Source organism: Salmo salar, chromosome ssa13 (genome assembly GCF_905237065.1).
Source record: "Salmo salar chromosome ssa13, Ssal_v3.1, whole genome shotgun sequence".
In the NCBI taxonomy this organism is placed as follows: domain Eukaryota; kingdom Metazoa; phylum Chordata; class Actinopteri; order Salmoniformes; family Salmonidae; genus Salmo; species Salmo salar.
This window is the reverse complement of record NC_059454.1, coordinates 90055934-90072710: the sequence shown is the minus strand read 5'-3', so window position 1 is coordinate 90072710 and position 16777 is coordinate 90055934. Positions and strand designations below refer to the sequence as shown.

The following is a 16777-nucleotide window of genomic DNA, read 5'->3' as shown; positions in this document are numbered from 1 at the left end:
CTGCACTGTGAATGCTTCCATGGTGTGTTCAATAAAGACTTGAAAAATTATAATTGTTTGTGTGTTATTAGTTTAAGCAGACTGTTTGTCTGTTGTGACTTAGATGAAGATGAGATCAAATCTTATAACCAATTTATGCAGAAATACAGGTAATTCCTGGGTTCACATACTTTTTCTTGCCACTGTACTGTATATAATAGAGTAATCTGTTGTCATAATGTAGTTATCTTTGTCCGGTGTAAGAAAAACAACGATTCATTCTTCAGTTGCTAGAAAATGTGCCTATTATTTGCGTGTATGTGTGACTATGTAACATTTTTCAGGCTTGGACATTTTGGAATTTGGGGTTGGCAGGGTATATGCTCCTTGCAATTAATGTATGATGTCTTGCTGACTTCTTGTGAAAAATGAGAGATATGACCTCTCCCTCGTGCTCTCTCTCTCTCTATCTCTATTGCGGCACAGCTTGTCTCCATAGCAATAGGAGTTTGAGGAGGGTCGCTATCCATGGTGCTGAACCTCAAGAGCTATCATTGGGGAAAATGCTGCCGATAGAAAGAGGAATGTAGTGTGTGTGTGTGGGCACACACGTACTTGCTCATGTGCACGTCAGCATATTGGTGTGTATGTCAGTGCACATGCATATGTATGTATGAGAGAGAGGGACTGAGAATGGTTGGCGATAGAGGGAGAGCAAGAGAGCAGAGGTTTGTGGGGGTTGGTACTACAGATAGAAGGTGCTGACCATTGTAACTGGAGCACTCTGCAGGGGTTAGAATATGATTACTGAAATACTGGAGTGTTAAGCAATAGTTAGTATGAATTGAAGATTACTTCATTATCAGTGCCCAAGAGATTGTGTCATGATTTCTGAAATATTTTGTGCAAAGACAATCACACGGCAGGAACATTCAATTAGAGAGAGAGAGAGAGGGAGAGAGAGAGAACAGCCAAAAGGAGAGAGGGAATGATGGACACAAAATAGAAAGCAGGGTGTTCATGATAATCCCCTCCTCCGTAATCACAGGAAGGTGGTGTGGTTGTCATAGCAACCATTTCCTAGGTGCCGGGTGGTTCCTGGCAACCAGCCACTCCCATCAATCGTTTGCAGCGGACTGCAGGGTAGAGGCTCTGTCTCTGTGCTGTCACAATGGAGATCATCCATCAGTGTTTCACTGTGCAGTGTGGGCAGTCTTTAAGATAAGAAAATCACCAGAAAAGCTGTGTTTCTACCTGATACTTCCTTCATATTAACCTCTCCCTCAGTTTAATACTCAATCTCCCTGATTTAGCATGGAGTACCGAAGTGAGAAACTGGGTCATCATCAATGTCTGACGATTTAAGTATCCTAACAACCCCGATAACGTCAATAATGGCCTTCAGAAAGACAGGGACCCACAGAACCACAAATCTTAAAGCTTTATTGACAGCATTATCTACAAGCAGGACATTTAAGCAACAGAAACAACATCCAAACTGTTTTTGAATAAAAAAATGGAAGCAATGCCATTCTCTCTCACTCACTTTTTAACTCGCATCTGCCAATCAGGGTTGTGGGTTGTGTCCCCGCCCCCCACACACCTATAAATAACACAGGAAGCCCTACAGAAAGGGAGGCAGATACACTCAGACCATAGAATCATAATGCAGGAATAAGCAGTGTAGCTACACAACAGAGACAGACATGATCTGCATGATACCTAAGCAAGCACCACAGACACCCTCCTGTACCATCAAGCCAAGTGCAGAGATTACATCAGATATAAAAAGTATATTGTATTTTTAAAAAAGTACAAAGTAGATACGCCGATACAGATTTTAAACCCCATCCACTGTCAAAGTAGAGCTAAAGGTCTCAGGTCATATCACCCAGTCACTGGCTGCTTGGGAGATTTTCTCCAAATGCCTGGGATCTAAATGAATCCAGATGACATCTTATCTCTTGCAATAATCATGACTTGAACCTGGATTAAGAACCATCCTCTCATTCTCCTCAAGTCACATGTACTGGTATAATGCAGGAGACCCATAAAGAGCTCATGACGTCTGAATTTAGTTGAATATTTTCTGTTACCTAAATGTGTAATAAATGTGTCTTCATACAAGGCTCAGGCAGCATATTCTCCCCACAGGCAGAGCAGGCAGAGCAGGCAGCGCCCACATCATTAGTGTAGCAATCAGACAGCTATGTGTCCAACACCATCAGCCCTCAGACCCAAACAGTGACATGACCTCACATTGTGAGGGGAGGTGAGGTCATGATTCAAACAGGGCTTTAAATAGGAAGAGAGCGATAAAAAGAGAATTGGAGAGTTAATTAGAACTTCAAACTATGACTGCACTGCAGTCTGTGGTAGATGAGTGGTGTAGCCAGATCTGGATTCAGTGGAAATCACTGTGAATAGGAATAGCTTATTGTTTTCCCCATTAAACCTATATGATTGAGATATATATACAGTAGTATTTAAGTTCAGTATTTCATTTCAAATGAAGACTGGATGGATTGTGAGTGCAGGGCCTATAAGGTCATGCATGCACTGACGTCAAAGGAACCCCCTTTCTGTCTCAGCCGTCTTCAGTTTCTTTCTCCTTATCTCTCTCCTTCTTTTGGCCCTTTCCCTTCATTGTGACGTGTATATACTGCTGTCTGTTCTAGTTTCTCATTTCTAAGACCTAATGCCTTGAATTAAATCTCTGCACTTCAGGGTATTGCTGGGAGAAGAGATACTCTGTATGTCTATAAATTTAAAATAAAATTTTGGCTAAATTCTTAATCAGGGGAGCGCTACATTCAAATTTCATAAAATAATTTAGATTGTTTGTCTGTACACTGTTTCAGATAAAACATTTGAATGATGTATTGCGATACAAATGTCATACAGTAAGCTACACCATGCACTCGAATAAGTCACATAAAAAGCAGTGTTAACAATTGTTAGGTCAAAATATCCAATAAAAACATGACAATTCATAAAACATTGTAAACTTGAAAAACATGGCCAGAGTATTGTATTGCACCATGCCAACATAAATACATTTCAAATATACAACAATAAATACTTTTTTTAAACAGTCTTATTTTTTGAAGTGAATATAGTAACATTTCTTATATAAAGTACACATGGTTTCTTCCTCTAAGCTTCCTGTTTAACACTGAATTGTCCTTTAGCTGATTCTCTGAGGTTTGTTCACAGTGACAGGGACACTGGGAGTGTGGGATGGAGTAAGTGTTACAGTAATTGGAACCTGACAGAGGCCTGTGCAGTTTAGTTGAGAAGGCTCAGACAGAGGTATGATAAATTGTTGTAAAGTGAACCCCTTTAGTGCCTCAGATATTCTACATACAGTGTTGGCTACATTTGACCCTCATATTGTCCTGCTTAGGCAGGTAGGAACTAAATCTGGGTATTTCTCGCTGTCCTGAGTTTTTCCTTGGACATGATTCTCTCACAAAACATGGATTCTAGTCTGTGCTTTATATATACACATGCTGAGCAGGAAATGTTTCTCATCAAAATATACTAAATATAGCGTCAGTGTCAAATGTGATCATGAAGATTTGAACCGTGAGAATATATTAGCTATCTCTGTCTGCAATGTGAAGTGGAGTAAGATGGGGTACTTCTCTCCTACCTGGCTCATTGAATGACAGGTATGAGGTATGGATCTATCTTGTTACCAACTCAACATGCACATCCCATACCATGTCTCAGGAGATCAATAATCCCATACCATAGGCTGATGTTCAGAGTCAAAAACATAATTCAACGCATTCAAGAAAATTAAGGTCTAGAAAGCCAAATGATGAAAAATGTTAGTCTTATTTCTAAACAAAATTTACAAAAGTTATCTATGCACACTACACATTCACAGATGAACAAAGATAGTTATTTCACTAGCTAACAGAGTTATGGAATTGACCATATTGTGACCTCTCACACATACCCCAATAATGCATTGACATCACAATGATGAGGAACCCTCACAAGGACTAAACAGAATATCCCTGTTGTGTAATGTGTTTCTTGGAGAGGTAAGGTAGGATTTTGGAAGATAGTGAGTGCCTGGTCCCACATTTACAGTCAAAAGCCCCAGGGAGGGTTCTATGCATAATGACATCAGTACAATGTTGTCTGAAAGACCTTATGTTTGATGTTCCTTTCTTCTTTATGATATTTTCTAAATACAAGTACCTGTTGATGTAGCCATGCAGATTCATGCTCGATGGAAGATGATAAAGGTAGTCTACAGTTGCTGAGGTGGTTGGTGTGGTATGTTTGGGCAGAGGGTTCGACGAGCTGCCCCTAGAGGTAACTGTTGGATCCAAGTGATTGAAGGAGGGGTGTTGGTCACTCTTAACTTCTTTGAACGTTCTGCAGCCGAATACCCCAGATTGAGGACATCATGGCAGGTCACTGCTGGCCCTGGAATCCTGCCAATAAATCGAAAACACAGTCAGCCAATAGGAGGTGGAGAGAGGAGGGGATCAGCTTGACTGACAGCCTATAAGGAGTCACAACTCATGCAACTGTTAAGATCTCCAACTGGGGCTTGACTGGTTATTTCCGCCATCAATCAAACATGGGTGGGCATTAGATACCAAGTCGCTTACTTTTGCGGTCATAAACAATTAACATGCCTCTGGATTATGCAAGGAGGTGTGCATGGTAAATTCTATACAATTGTCTACATCGGCTATTTCTCAAATCGTTATCTTTTATTGTCCCCACAGGAATTGAGAAATTACAGAATGGATCTATCATGTGCATCTAGGTCAGATTAAAAAGCAAGCAAGTGAAATTTGAATAAAACCAAACAAATGACAAAAATAGGGCAACAGAAAGGGAGATGTACCATAGAGACATGCACATCACAGTCTGTAGGAGTGAGGGATAGGCAGGCTGGTGTTTGAACTACTTTAGTGCAATTGTTTGTGTGTGTGTGTGTGTGTGTGTGCGTACGTGCAGGGCTAAAGGTAATATGTCTATGGAGGCCACAGTTAGTCTGTGTTAGACAGTGGCCGACAGGCATTGAGCAGCTCATCATTTCATTATTTCTCCCTGTATTGGGCCAATGATAAGATGTGGCTGCTGGGGAGCAGGGGCAGAGCCAAAATATGCAGGGATGTGTGTGGGTGTGACACAGGGGCTGGATGCAGCCGCTGCTCTGAAGGTGGTGTGCACACTGAGCTTTGGACCAAGACAGTGCATACCTTAATCTGATCCTTTACCTGTGCTAGCTAGCACTTTACCCTGAGTCTCTGCCAAACAAACCACATATTGTCATTACTGCTCTGACGTGGCAGCCACTTTGGGCCTAATCTCAGCTGTCAGTGATTGGTATCTCGCTTTAGAGAGATTTCCCAATCTAATCACAGATGCATCACAATGAAGGTCAATGGGAAGAAGAGTGTGCAGTGTGTGTCGGGGAGGGGGACAGAAAACAAATAGGGAAAGGGATAGAGAAAGAGACCAGGAATTCAACCCTCTCTCTGCATATCAATGTATGTCGGCTTTTTGCTGACATTTTATAATCCATGCCCCCTTTTACAAAGGAGACTGGACTCTGCCCACATAGAGTCAAACCCACATTAGGGGTGATAAAGTGACAATTAGACCTATCATTAGAGCAGGACAGGGACACTTGCACACAAAAATGTGAGAAACACAATTCTAGATTGAGCTACACCAATCACAGTGCTCCTACATCATGTTACCAGCAACCAGCATACCTCCAGCTGTAGAATGGGCTTCCTTTCATTTTGAGTACTTTAGAACAGAAAAAGAGACAGGTTCAATGGTCAGAGTCCAACACACACACACACACACACACACACACACACACACACACACACACACACACACACACACTTTTCCAAAACACAAGATCCACTAATCCAATCCAAATCTCTTGTTTGTTTTCATGTCAGTACAATAGAGAGGAGACTGCCTTGTCCCTAAGTCAGAGCTAAAATTAAAACAGTACTTCAGTTATACAAGGTTAGCCTCTTATTGGACCTGGAAAAGAAAATGCACACAGACAAACACATCAACACAAAAGTAATTAGAATAAACTAACAATGTCATACAATGTTTAGCCTACACTGGCATTCCCATTATACTGTATAGAGCTCACATCAGTCCATTATTTTCCCCAAGGTTAGTTCTATTATTACACAAACCCCCGTCCTGGTTTTTGCAGTTCAGCTCAGAGAGTTGTAGTGTCTGAGACAACAGCAGACAGACGTTCTTGGAAAGCTATTTTTTGTTATTAAAATTGCATGAACTGCAAGCAAAGAATGAAAGGAAGTGGCACTAACATCACTTGGGAATTAGCATGGCTCAATGACTTAAATAAGCAAACGGAGCCAAACCCCAGTAGAGTGAATGACTGCAGGGCAAATTGAAAGCAAATAAGTTTTTCTGTTATGTCTGCATAACACTTACACAGTAATAGCCTAGCTGTGTTCATACACCACAGGACTGGAGAGCTTAAATGGATACTGTGATATTCTTGTTCTACTTACCCAGAGTCTGGTGAACTTGTGGATACTATGTTTATGTGTGCTGTATAAAGGAAGTTAGAGGTAGTTCCAGGGGCCAATACTAACTATCGGTAGTGCAATTACTGGAACTCTACAGGTACAGGAGCAATGCTACTCACAGTATCCCTTAGCGAAACACTAGAAAACCTGCAGATATCCCATACATAGAGGACATTTCGGCAAAATACATAGAGGATTTACTTAACAAACCAAACTCAACCCTGGTTCATTAACTGGAGTGTAGCCTGTCAGATAAGTAGTTATAAGTAGTACAGTACTACTGTACTTGTTCATTAACTGGAGTGTAACCTGTCAGTAAACATAAAAGGCTGAGAGCTGCACTGAGGTGACACAGGGTCTACAGGCTCCTCCTCTCAGAGGAATATGATAGTGTAAAGTGGGTCAAACGGTCAGTCTGAAGGGTGCGCAGTGGAAACGCATAGAAACCGGCAAATAATGCAGAGGTGGCTCTAGTATGAAAATTTTTTTTTACAAAACAAGGCCCTGTTTGAATAGTATTTGAATGGGTCCTTCATTCATGTAATCAGTGACTACATGATAGTCTCTATGAAAGAAAGGCTACTGCTTTCATCAAGCCAATCTTGTCAGATGTGTGATTACACGAAGGAAGGAAGAGTGTGCATTTCATATAAGGAAGTATATGTCAGAGGAAAACTGCTCCGGGCCTCCATCTCAGAGGCGTACATACCTGTAGCGTGGAGGCTCTTGAGTCGCTGGTCTCTGTAGGTCCTGTGCTTCTGGGTATACTGGACACAAAGTAGCCTGCTCCCTTCGGTACTATAGGCTGTCTGACAACCACCTTGCCTTTCCTGGTTTCTGCTAGAAACAGGCTGTACCAGTAGGCATCACTGGAGATGAGGGTGGAATCGGCTATGGTAGAGCTTCTCTGGCTGATGATACTGTTTCTGCTGATCACACTGTTCCTGTTTAGACTGTTCAGATTCATATTCATAGCAGGAGGCATCTTCATGGGCTTCGGTTTCTGACACTTCAGCACGATGACCACCAATATGGTGATCAATAGCAGAAAGGACACTGAGCCCAAACCAATGACCAAATACAGATTTAAGTCTGTGAACAAGTCATATTCCAAAGGCACCTCAGTAGTTTCTGAGAATGGTGTCACCATGTGTTCTACTGTCGATATCTTGATGGTGACTGTAGCGGAAAGAGCGGGGTCTCCATTGTCTTTGGCGACAACAACCAGCCTCTGATGGCGGGGGTCCCTATAGCTGAACATTCTCGTGGTACGGATCTCCCCATTGTACTGATCTAGACTGAAGAGGCTAGAGTCACTGATCTGTAGAAGCTGATATGTGACCCGTGAATTCTGTAATGAGTCTGCGTCAATGGCGATTACTTTGGCGACTAGGAATCCTTTATCAGTGGACCTCGGTATCACCTCTTCAATAACCGAGCCCTGCGCACGCCAAGGTGACACTATGAGCGGGGTGTTGTCATTCTGATCCAGAATGATGATGTGAACTGTCACATTGCTGTTCAGTGGAGGTACCCCAGAGTCTCTGGCCTCTATGTGGAAAAGGAACTCCCTCTCCCTCTCAAAGTCAAAGGTCTTCAGAGCATAAAGGTTGCCATTCTCTGGATTAATGGAGAACAGCATGGACATAGACGTGTTGATGATCTCCTTCTCCATGATAAAATACACCAGGTACTGGTTCTCATGGAGGTCCGGGTCGAAAGCACTGAGTGACGTCAACAGTGCGCCGGGGACGTTGTTCTCCACAACATGGATTGTGTAGAACGACTGGGGGAATATTGGCGAGTTATCGTTGACATCCAGTATCTCCAAGGTGATTGTCTCATTGTCAGATAAGCGAGGTGTTCCTTTGTCTGTGACTATGAAAGTGATTTCATATCTTGGAATTGTCTCACGGTCCAGTGGTTCTGAAACATGCAGAGCAAAGTAATCCTCCGAAGACTTATTAAGAACGAAGGGTAGGGATGTTTGTTGGTTCAAAGTGAGCTCAACTTCACCGTTGTCCCCAGAGTCCCTGTCGCTAATACTGATCACTGCTATTAATGTTCCTATGGCAACATCTTCCTTGAGCGTGCTTTTGAAAGATTTAATGGTAACCTCGGGATAGTTGTCATTCAGATCGGTAATAAATACCATTATTTTACAATCTCCGGATAACGAATTTGAGCCTTGGTCTCTGGCTTGAATATATATATCGAAACTGTGGCTCTCCTCAAAATCAATCACATCCTTAACCTTTATTTCCCCTGTATTCGAATTTAGAGAGAACTTTTCTTGTGTCTTCTCGGATGTATATAACGTGTATGAATATATCATCTCTGCGTTAGTGCCCTCGTCCAAGTCTGTTGCGTTCAAGGTCATTACTCGAGTTCCAATTGGGGAGTTCTCAGTTACATTAATAGCATATATCTGCTGGTTAAAAAAAGGGGCGTTGTCATTGATATCCAGAACCCTAACGATGATACTGGCTGTGCCTGAGCGTGCAGGGACCCCGCCATCTACAGCGGTTAGTATTAAATTATGAACCGCCTGTTCCTCTCTGTCTAAATTACTGTTGAGAACCAAATCTACGTATTTAGATCCATCGCTTCCCGTCTGTATGTCAATTGTAAAAGACTTGCTTTCGCTTAAATAGTACGTCTTAATAGAATTCGCACCGACATCTGCATCCACAGCGTTTGTCAAAGAGAATCTCTCTCCTGCAGCGGTAGATTCTGAAATATCCAAGTGCATTGTCTCCCTTCGAAAGACAGGTGCATTGTCATTTATGTCCATAATTTCAAGCTCAATGTTAAAAATTCGAATGGGATTTTCAAATATGACATCCATTTTCAGAAAACAAGACGTTGTCTTGCTCGAGCATATATATTCCCTATCTATCTTTTCAAGTATGAACAGGTCTCCCGTTTCTTTGTTAATGTCCAAATATTTGTTTCTGTGGATGATGTCAAGCTTTGCCTTGCGTGTTATCAGAGTGCGAAGGTCAAGTCCCAAATCTGTAGCCAGGTTTGCAACAACGGAACCCTCTTGCATTTCCTCGGGAATAGAGTAGCGATTAATGGACAAAGCAATTCCCCACATCGCGCTGAATACAAAGAGAACGGTGACGCACCTTGTCCATACAGTTGCAATGGAAAGCGGCATTATTGCAAAGAAATATGGTAAATTATATCAATACTTGAAGCAATCCGTTAAAAACGAATAACTTTACATCTACAAGCTATTGCCTACGTGAGAAACAATCCGTAGCCTTCTGTTCTGCACCGGGGAATTCATGCCGAGCTTCCACGCGCTACAACTGCGGTGCGCTGCTCTCCCAATCGTGATGACGTCTGCTGGGTAGTCGTCATTGAAAAGGAACAGCGACATGATGTGTGCTATGTAAAATGGTTGTACCTTATTATGAATGTTATGGTTACGAATGTAACGTTAATTAATGTTTACAGACGAAAATTAATATTTCGAAAGGTTATTGCAATAAGCACTGGTAAACTATTTCCTATGTGAGGCACTAACGGCTGCCTATTTAAAAAGTTTGCATGTGCACATTGTCTGAGATTCTGTGGTTGCACTCTAATTCTGTGGTTGTTCTCGTTTTTTTTTACTAATGTATGAATACCAATTTAATGAAGTACAACAAATCCAACGCAAGTCCTCAATAGTAATTTTAGCACCACACAACATGCCTTCAAAAATATTATTTGGATGAGGAACTCTATAATGACCAGAAGTGTTATTAATATTGAAGTAGATGTGAAGCCAAAGTTATTTCCACTAGTATAGGCTATTGTGTGTCTGCGTGATGAAGGAGCATTAGCACAGTGTCCAATACTGGTCTATAAAACATTCAAAACAAATAGGCCTAAACAAGTCAACAAGTGAAAGTATTGCATTGCAATTATTCTGCATACCCTCATATTTTAAAAATCTGCAATTTGTGATAATCAGCACCTCAAAGCCTCCACTTTACGGCTCCTGTACACTAGCACACGGTAAATTGCTGCGTGCCGCTTCGACCGCCCAGAATGGCTAGCTTGTGGCTGTGCTGGCAGAATATAGCAGTAGTTGGTTGTGCATCAAGAATAAAGCATAGCACATTTGTATGAAGGTCTGGTTATTAAATTAATAGGTTCTCCACATGGTTTGGAGAACCATGTAGTAAGTAAATACTTGAAGTAAGTAAATACTTTTTGAAAATATTTTTAAAAAACGATGTATTATTAGCTAACTAGCTACAGTGCAGGCTAACTAAAATGAGCTTCTAATATAGCTATTGTTAGGGTTTAACCAACTATTTGTTAGCATAACCTATATAAAATAACAGAGAAGCTATGCTACAATATTAAGTATATAAACTATAGATAATTGAATACTGCTATATGTTAGAGGAAGTGGCTCATGTGATGGTGGGTCATGTGGACAGAATGCTGATGCTTTAAAACAGGGTTTTGCAAGAGCTTTTTGCTGAACAACAGCAATAACAGGATATGGGTGAAACGTATATGCAGGGGGGTGTAAGGGTTTTAAAGAACTGTGCATTGTGCAGTCACAAGATGAGACATCCGCCAGAGACAATAGCTACGCCAGGAAACAGGAGTGCGTCTAGAGGTTGGGACCAACCTGCACGCCAACGATAGGCTGGAGTAAGTTTAAACCATACCCAAGCCTCTACTATGACAGGCCCTCAGGGAGAGGGAACTAAGTCTGTCAAGTATTTAAAGAAGAACTTATGATGTCATTCCAGTTCTCTGTCTGCCCTGCGGGGTGTTTCAGTGAGCCCGTATATACAAACAACATACTTACCACTAAAGTGTTTGCATTAATTAAAGTACAAAGAAATTAGAAGTTACTCTGTGCTGACTATTTTGTTCTGATACCAGATTCGAATTGACGCGACCCAACACTAGCTAGCTAGCTAGCGATATAGACAACTTTACATACTGTATAGCTAGCTAGCTAAGTTAATTAAATATCACCAGCTACCTAACTTCATATTAGCTAGCTATCTTGATGTATTTAACATTGTAAAAAATAAACTCCAAATGCATTTGTTGGTATGTAACTAACAGCCATGGAGGAGGGTGAAAGGATATCCGCTCCAACTGTAAAAGAAGGGAGCGAGTAGGATATTCTGGATAGTTGTGTAGTACCAAACTGCAAGTGGTATGTATGTATTATTTTGTGATGCTATCCTTCATATGATCCTGCTCTCTTCACATGCTACACATGCACGTATGTGCACATACATCTATCTATCAAATGTAATCATGATTTGTTATAAGAGATATTATACTTTAGTAATCCACAATGACCTGGTGATGTAAAAGTCTAATAATGACATTATCTTCCATATTCCTACAGACTGGAGATTCCTTCAAAACGATTGCCTAAAGTTACAGTGTAGGGCACTGCACAGTTGGGTGACCAGGGCCATCTGGGACTGCTTCGTGGGGGAAATCAGGCGTGTGTGAAGGCTACCTGTGTCCTACATAACTTTATGAGGATGGACATGAGGACCAGGAGGGGATCTGCAGCTCGCCGCAATTGTGCCAGAGGAGAGGTCTGCTGCTCTGCGGGATGTTTCAAGGATGGGGGCTAACAATGCAGCACAGGAGGCAATCTGTGTGCGGGAGATCTTCACCTCATACTTTTTCAAATAGGGTGCTGTTCCCTGGCAACACCATAGACTACACTATGTACAACCAAAGGCTCTTTTAAGAGCCATTCACATTGCAATAAGAGTATTCCTTCATTTACTTAGCTATGTCAACTGCAGTTATTCAATTCCCAGTTTCTCTCCCATTCATTTCTACTTCTCAGGTGAAGGTGCTGTTTTGGTAAGAGTGATGTCTGTACAAAAACAAAACAGGCTATTTTAAGAGTCACCCATATTGAAAAGATTTAGAACAATTAGACACCCTATATGTGTATCAATCTGATGGATGGATTGTGTTGTGCAGTAAGCAGGCTCAGTTGTGTAACTGTGGCTCCTTCCACCTTCAAATAATAGGCAAGGGGACCAACCATGGAGAATAGTTAGACACTTCATTATTTCTATTTATATAACTATGCCATATTGTTTGCCTCGTGTACCTGTGCATGTTTTTCAGTATAAAGTACTCTGCAGCCACTGAGTGTGGACACCAGGTGAGGTCACACACACACATTCCTGTTGAACAGTCTCTTTAACTACCTTATTTTCTCAATAACAGTCTCTCATCCCTCTCCCCCTTCTCCATAAATCCTCTAGGTTATATCAACTGTATTGGTGAACCCCTCCCGCATCTGAACTGGCTACATGGAGGACACAGCATGATCAGAGGTGAGAGGTCACCTGGTCGGGTCAACAGGAAGTATTATTAAAGAGATGCTTTACATTGAACTACAGATAGAGATGTAGTATTCCCAGAGTTAATGATCCAAGGTCAGTTTTGTGATGATTGATGAATGGCAGTGGTAGTATGATTAAGCCTTGTGTTTTTTTTATTCTATCTGTCTCTCGTCTGCAGATATGTTTTGATGTGAGAGAGGATGCCAACCCCCAGTCTCGTCATCGCCACCTCACCCGCTCTTAAGATAACCTTCGGGCCAACTGGGGGCCCAAGGCTGGTTAGGAGACACCGCACGAGACAGTGTTATGTAATTGTGATGACCTGAGAGAATATGAAGTTTACCAGCACTGTAATTAATTAATCATATGCTGTCTTCCCTGCTCCTCTGTTTTTACCTCTTTCCCTTTCTGTCTTTGACACTCTTTCTCGCACCTCTCTCCCCACTTTTACAGCACTCCACCCGAAGCTTGACATTGCACATGGGGATCTTAGGCTTTTGTGCAGCTGCTCGGCCATGGAAATCCATTTCATAAAGCACCCATTGAACAGCTCTTGTGCTGATGTTGCTTCCAGAGGCAGTTTGGAACTCGGTAGTGAGTGTTGCAACCGAGGACAGATGATTTTTACGCGGTTCAGCACTCAGCAGTCTCATTCTGTGAGCTTGTGTGGCCTACCACTTCGCCGCTGAGCCGTTGTTGCTCCTAGAAGTTTCCACTTCACAATAACAGCACTTACAGTTGACCGGGGTAGCTCTAGCAGGGCAGAAATTTGATGAACTGAATTGTTGGAAAGGTGGATCTAATGACAGAGCCACGTTTAAAGTCACTGAGCTCTTCAGTATGGGCCATTCTACTGCCAATGTCATGCTCCCATGACTTGTCCAAAAGGCAAAACAATATTCAGAAAAATAAATCTATACATGGCCATATAATAAAATAAAGGTCTGAGATCGAAGGTCTGAGATCGAGTTCTTCATTAAGCCCCCCCAATCTAAAATAATTAGACATATTTCCTATTTATTTTATTTTCAGAACCCTTGCAGAATAAATTCCTCACCTTTTCTGGCAATGATGGGTTCATATTCCCATAGTAACAGTACAACAAATTAGCATTCGTCTCTCATTTAATTGAGCCTATGTAAATAGATAGTATATAGATAGTCTATATATTTCTAGTTTTCTGTATGTGATCGCATAGTCAATGCGGTTTAGTCTACAGACTAATTTAACAGGTGAACATCAAGACAGTTGATCTTTTACTTTGAAGTATGTATGCTACTACTGCATACCCAGCCGTCACCATGTCTTGAGACATTTTGAGAAATGTCTTGAGACATAAAAATGAAGACGTCTATAGACATATCTTGGAAATACCAATGTCTTGAGACATCCGTCTTAAGGCATCTCGAGAGACATTTTATAATTTGTTGTTTTCATGTTTTACTAGTTATGAATACTAATCATTCACTCTCATGCACATTCATAGAAATAATTGTACTGCTTACCCAATCACAGTAATCAAGATTTATCCACCAAAATATCTTGTCTGGATAATAGATAATCTTTGGTATGGCCTCTATGGCGTGCACCAAGTTTATAAATCTTAAAAATGTAAGATGTAGGCTACTTATTGTTTTCAGAAATGTAGCATGCAGATATTTATTGTAAGATTTAGGCTACGGTTTTAAATGATGCACCAGAAATGTGATTATAAATCTCGATGTCGATATCAAGCCACAGTTATTTCCTCTGTCTGTATGACGATGACAGATATTCTAAAAGGAACAGCGACTATCATTTGTTTTTCAACTAGACAATGACCCAACACACCTCCAGGCTGTGTAAGGGCTATTTGACCAAGAAGGAGAGTGATGGAGTGCTGCATCAGATGACCTGGCCTCCACAATCACCCAACCTCAGCCCGATTTGAGATGGTTTGGGATGAGTTGGACTGCAGAGTGAAGGAAAAGCAGCCAACAAGTGCTCAGCATATGTGGGAACTCCTTCAAGACTGTTAGAAAAGCATTCCAGGTGAAGCTGGTTGAGAGAATGCCAACAGTGCAAAGCTGTCATCAAGGCAAAGGGTGGCTAGTTTGAAGAACCTCAAATATAAAATATATTTGGATTTGTTTAACACTTTTTTGGTTACTACATAATTTCATGTGTGTTATTTCATAGTTTTGATGACTTCACTATTATTCTACAATGTAGAAAATAGTCAAAATAAAGAAAAATCCTTGAATGAGTAGGTGTGTCCAAACTTTGACTGGTACTACAATATATATATATATATATATATATATACACACACACACACTGCTCAAAAAAATAAAGGGAACACTTAAACAACACAATGTAACTCCAAGTCAATCACACTTCTGTGAAATCAAACTGTCCACTTAGGAAGCAACACTGATTGACAATACATTTCACATGCTGTTGTGCAAATGGAATAGACAACAGGTGGAAATTATAGGCAATTAGCAAGATACCCCCAATAAAGGAGTGGTTCTGCAGGTGGTGACCACAGACCACTTCTCAGTTCCTATGCTTCCTGGCTGATGTTTTGGTCACTTTTGAATGCTGGCGGTGCTTTCACTCTAGTGGTAGCATGAGACGGAGTCTACAACCCACACAAGTGGCTCAGGTAGTGCAGCTTTCCAGGATTGCACATCAATGCGAGCTGTGGCAAGAAGGTTTGCTGTGTCTGTCAGCGTAGTGTCCAGAGCATGGAGGCGCTACCAGGAGACAGGCCAGTACATCAGGAGACGTGGAGGAGGCCGTAGGAGGGCAACAACCCAGCAGCAGGACTGCTACCTCCGCCTTTGTGCAAGGAGGAGCACTGCCAGAGCCCTGCAAAATGACCTCCAGCAGGCCACAAATGTGCATGTCTGCTCAAACGGTCAGAAACAGACTCCATGAGGGAGGTATGAGGGCCCGACGTCCACAGGTGGGGGTTGTGCTTACAGCCCAACACCGTGCAGGACGTTTGGCATTTGCCAGAGAACACCAAGATTGGCAAATTCGCCACTGGCGCCCTGTGCTCTTCACAGATGAAAGCAGGTTCACACTGAGCACATGTGACAGACGTGACAGAGTCTGGAGACGCCGTGGAGAACGTTCTGCTGCCTGCAACATCCTCCAGCATGACCGGTTTGGCAGTGGGTCAGTCATGGTGTAGGGTGGCATTTCTTTGGGGGGCCGCACAGCCCTCCATGTGCTCGCCAGAGGTAGCCGGACTGCCATTAGGTACCGAGATGAGATCCTCAGACCCCTTGTGAGACCATATGCTGGTGCAGTTGGCCCTGGGTTCCTCCTAATGCAAGACAATGCTAGACCTCATGTGGCTGGAGTGTGTCAGCAGTTCCTGCAAGAGGAAGGCATTGATGCTATGGACTGGCCCGCCCGTTCCCCAGACCTGAATCCAATTGAGCACATCTGGGACATCATGTCTCGCTCCATCCACCAACGCCACGTTGCACCACAGACTGTCCAGGAGTTGGCGGATGCTTTAGTCCAGGTCTGGGAGGAGATCCCTCAGGAGACCATCTGCCACCTCATCAGGAGCATGCTCATGTAACAGTGTAGGTTCCGTCCCTCTCTTCGCCCCAACCCGGGCTCGAACCAGGGACCCTTGCACACATCAACAACTGACAGCCACGAAGCATCGTTACCCATCGCGCACAAAAGCCGCAGCCCTTGCAACGCAAGGGGAAACCCTACTTCAAGTCTCAGAGCGAGTGACGTCACTGATTGAAACGCTATTAGCGCGCACCACCGCTAACTAACTAGCCATTTCACATCGGTTACACCCAGGCGTTGTAGGGAGGTCATACAGGCACATGGAGGCCACACACACTACTGAGCGTCATTTTGACTTGT

At 42.3% G+C, this 16777-nt stretch overlaps 1 protein-coding gene and 1 long non-coding RNA gene across 4 annotated transcripts; one reads left to right on the top strand and one right to left on the bottom strand.

The window, feature by feature from the left end:
• Positions 1 to 1405: 1405 nt before the first annotated feature.
• On the bottom strand, positions 1406 to 9861 carry LOC106568102 (protocadherin alpha-C2). Of its 3 annotated transcripts, none has more exons than XR_006758386.1 (3): positions 7255 to 9861; positions 3635 to 4433; positions 1406 to 1603 (listed from the first exon to the last, which is right to left on the bottom strand). XR_006758386.1 is itself a non-coding variant. In XM_014138133.2 (3 exons), the coding sequence occupies exons 1-2, from the start codon at positions 9706 to 9708 to the stop codon at positions 5758 to 5760; spliced, it is 2466 nt and encodes an 821-aa protein (XP_013993608.1). In that variant the 5' UTR covers positions 9709 to 9861; the 3' UTR covers positions 1406 to 4433; positions 5733 to 5757. The 3 variants fall into 3 exon arrangements, 2 of the variants coding, with proteins under 2 accessions (XP_013993608.1, XP_013993607.1); XM_014138133.2 differs by adding an exon at positions 5733 to 5769 and having other exon boundaries at positions 1406 to 4433; XM_014138132.2 differs by having other exon boundaries at positions 1406 to 4433.
• A 1747-nt stretch (positions 9862 to 11608) lies between these two features.
• Positions 11609 to 12856, top strand: LOC123726091 (uncharacterized). Its single transcript, XR_006758385.1, has 3 exons — positions 11609 to 11727; positions 11926 to 12711; positions 12815 to 12856. It is a non-coding gene; the product is annotated as an uncharacterized lncRNA (long non-coding RNA).
• The last annotated feature ends 3921 nt before the right edge of the window (positions 12857 to 16777 follow it).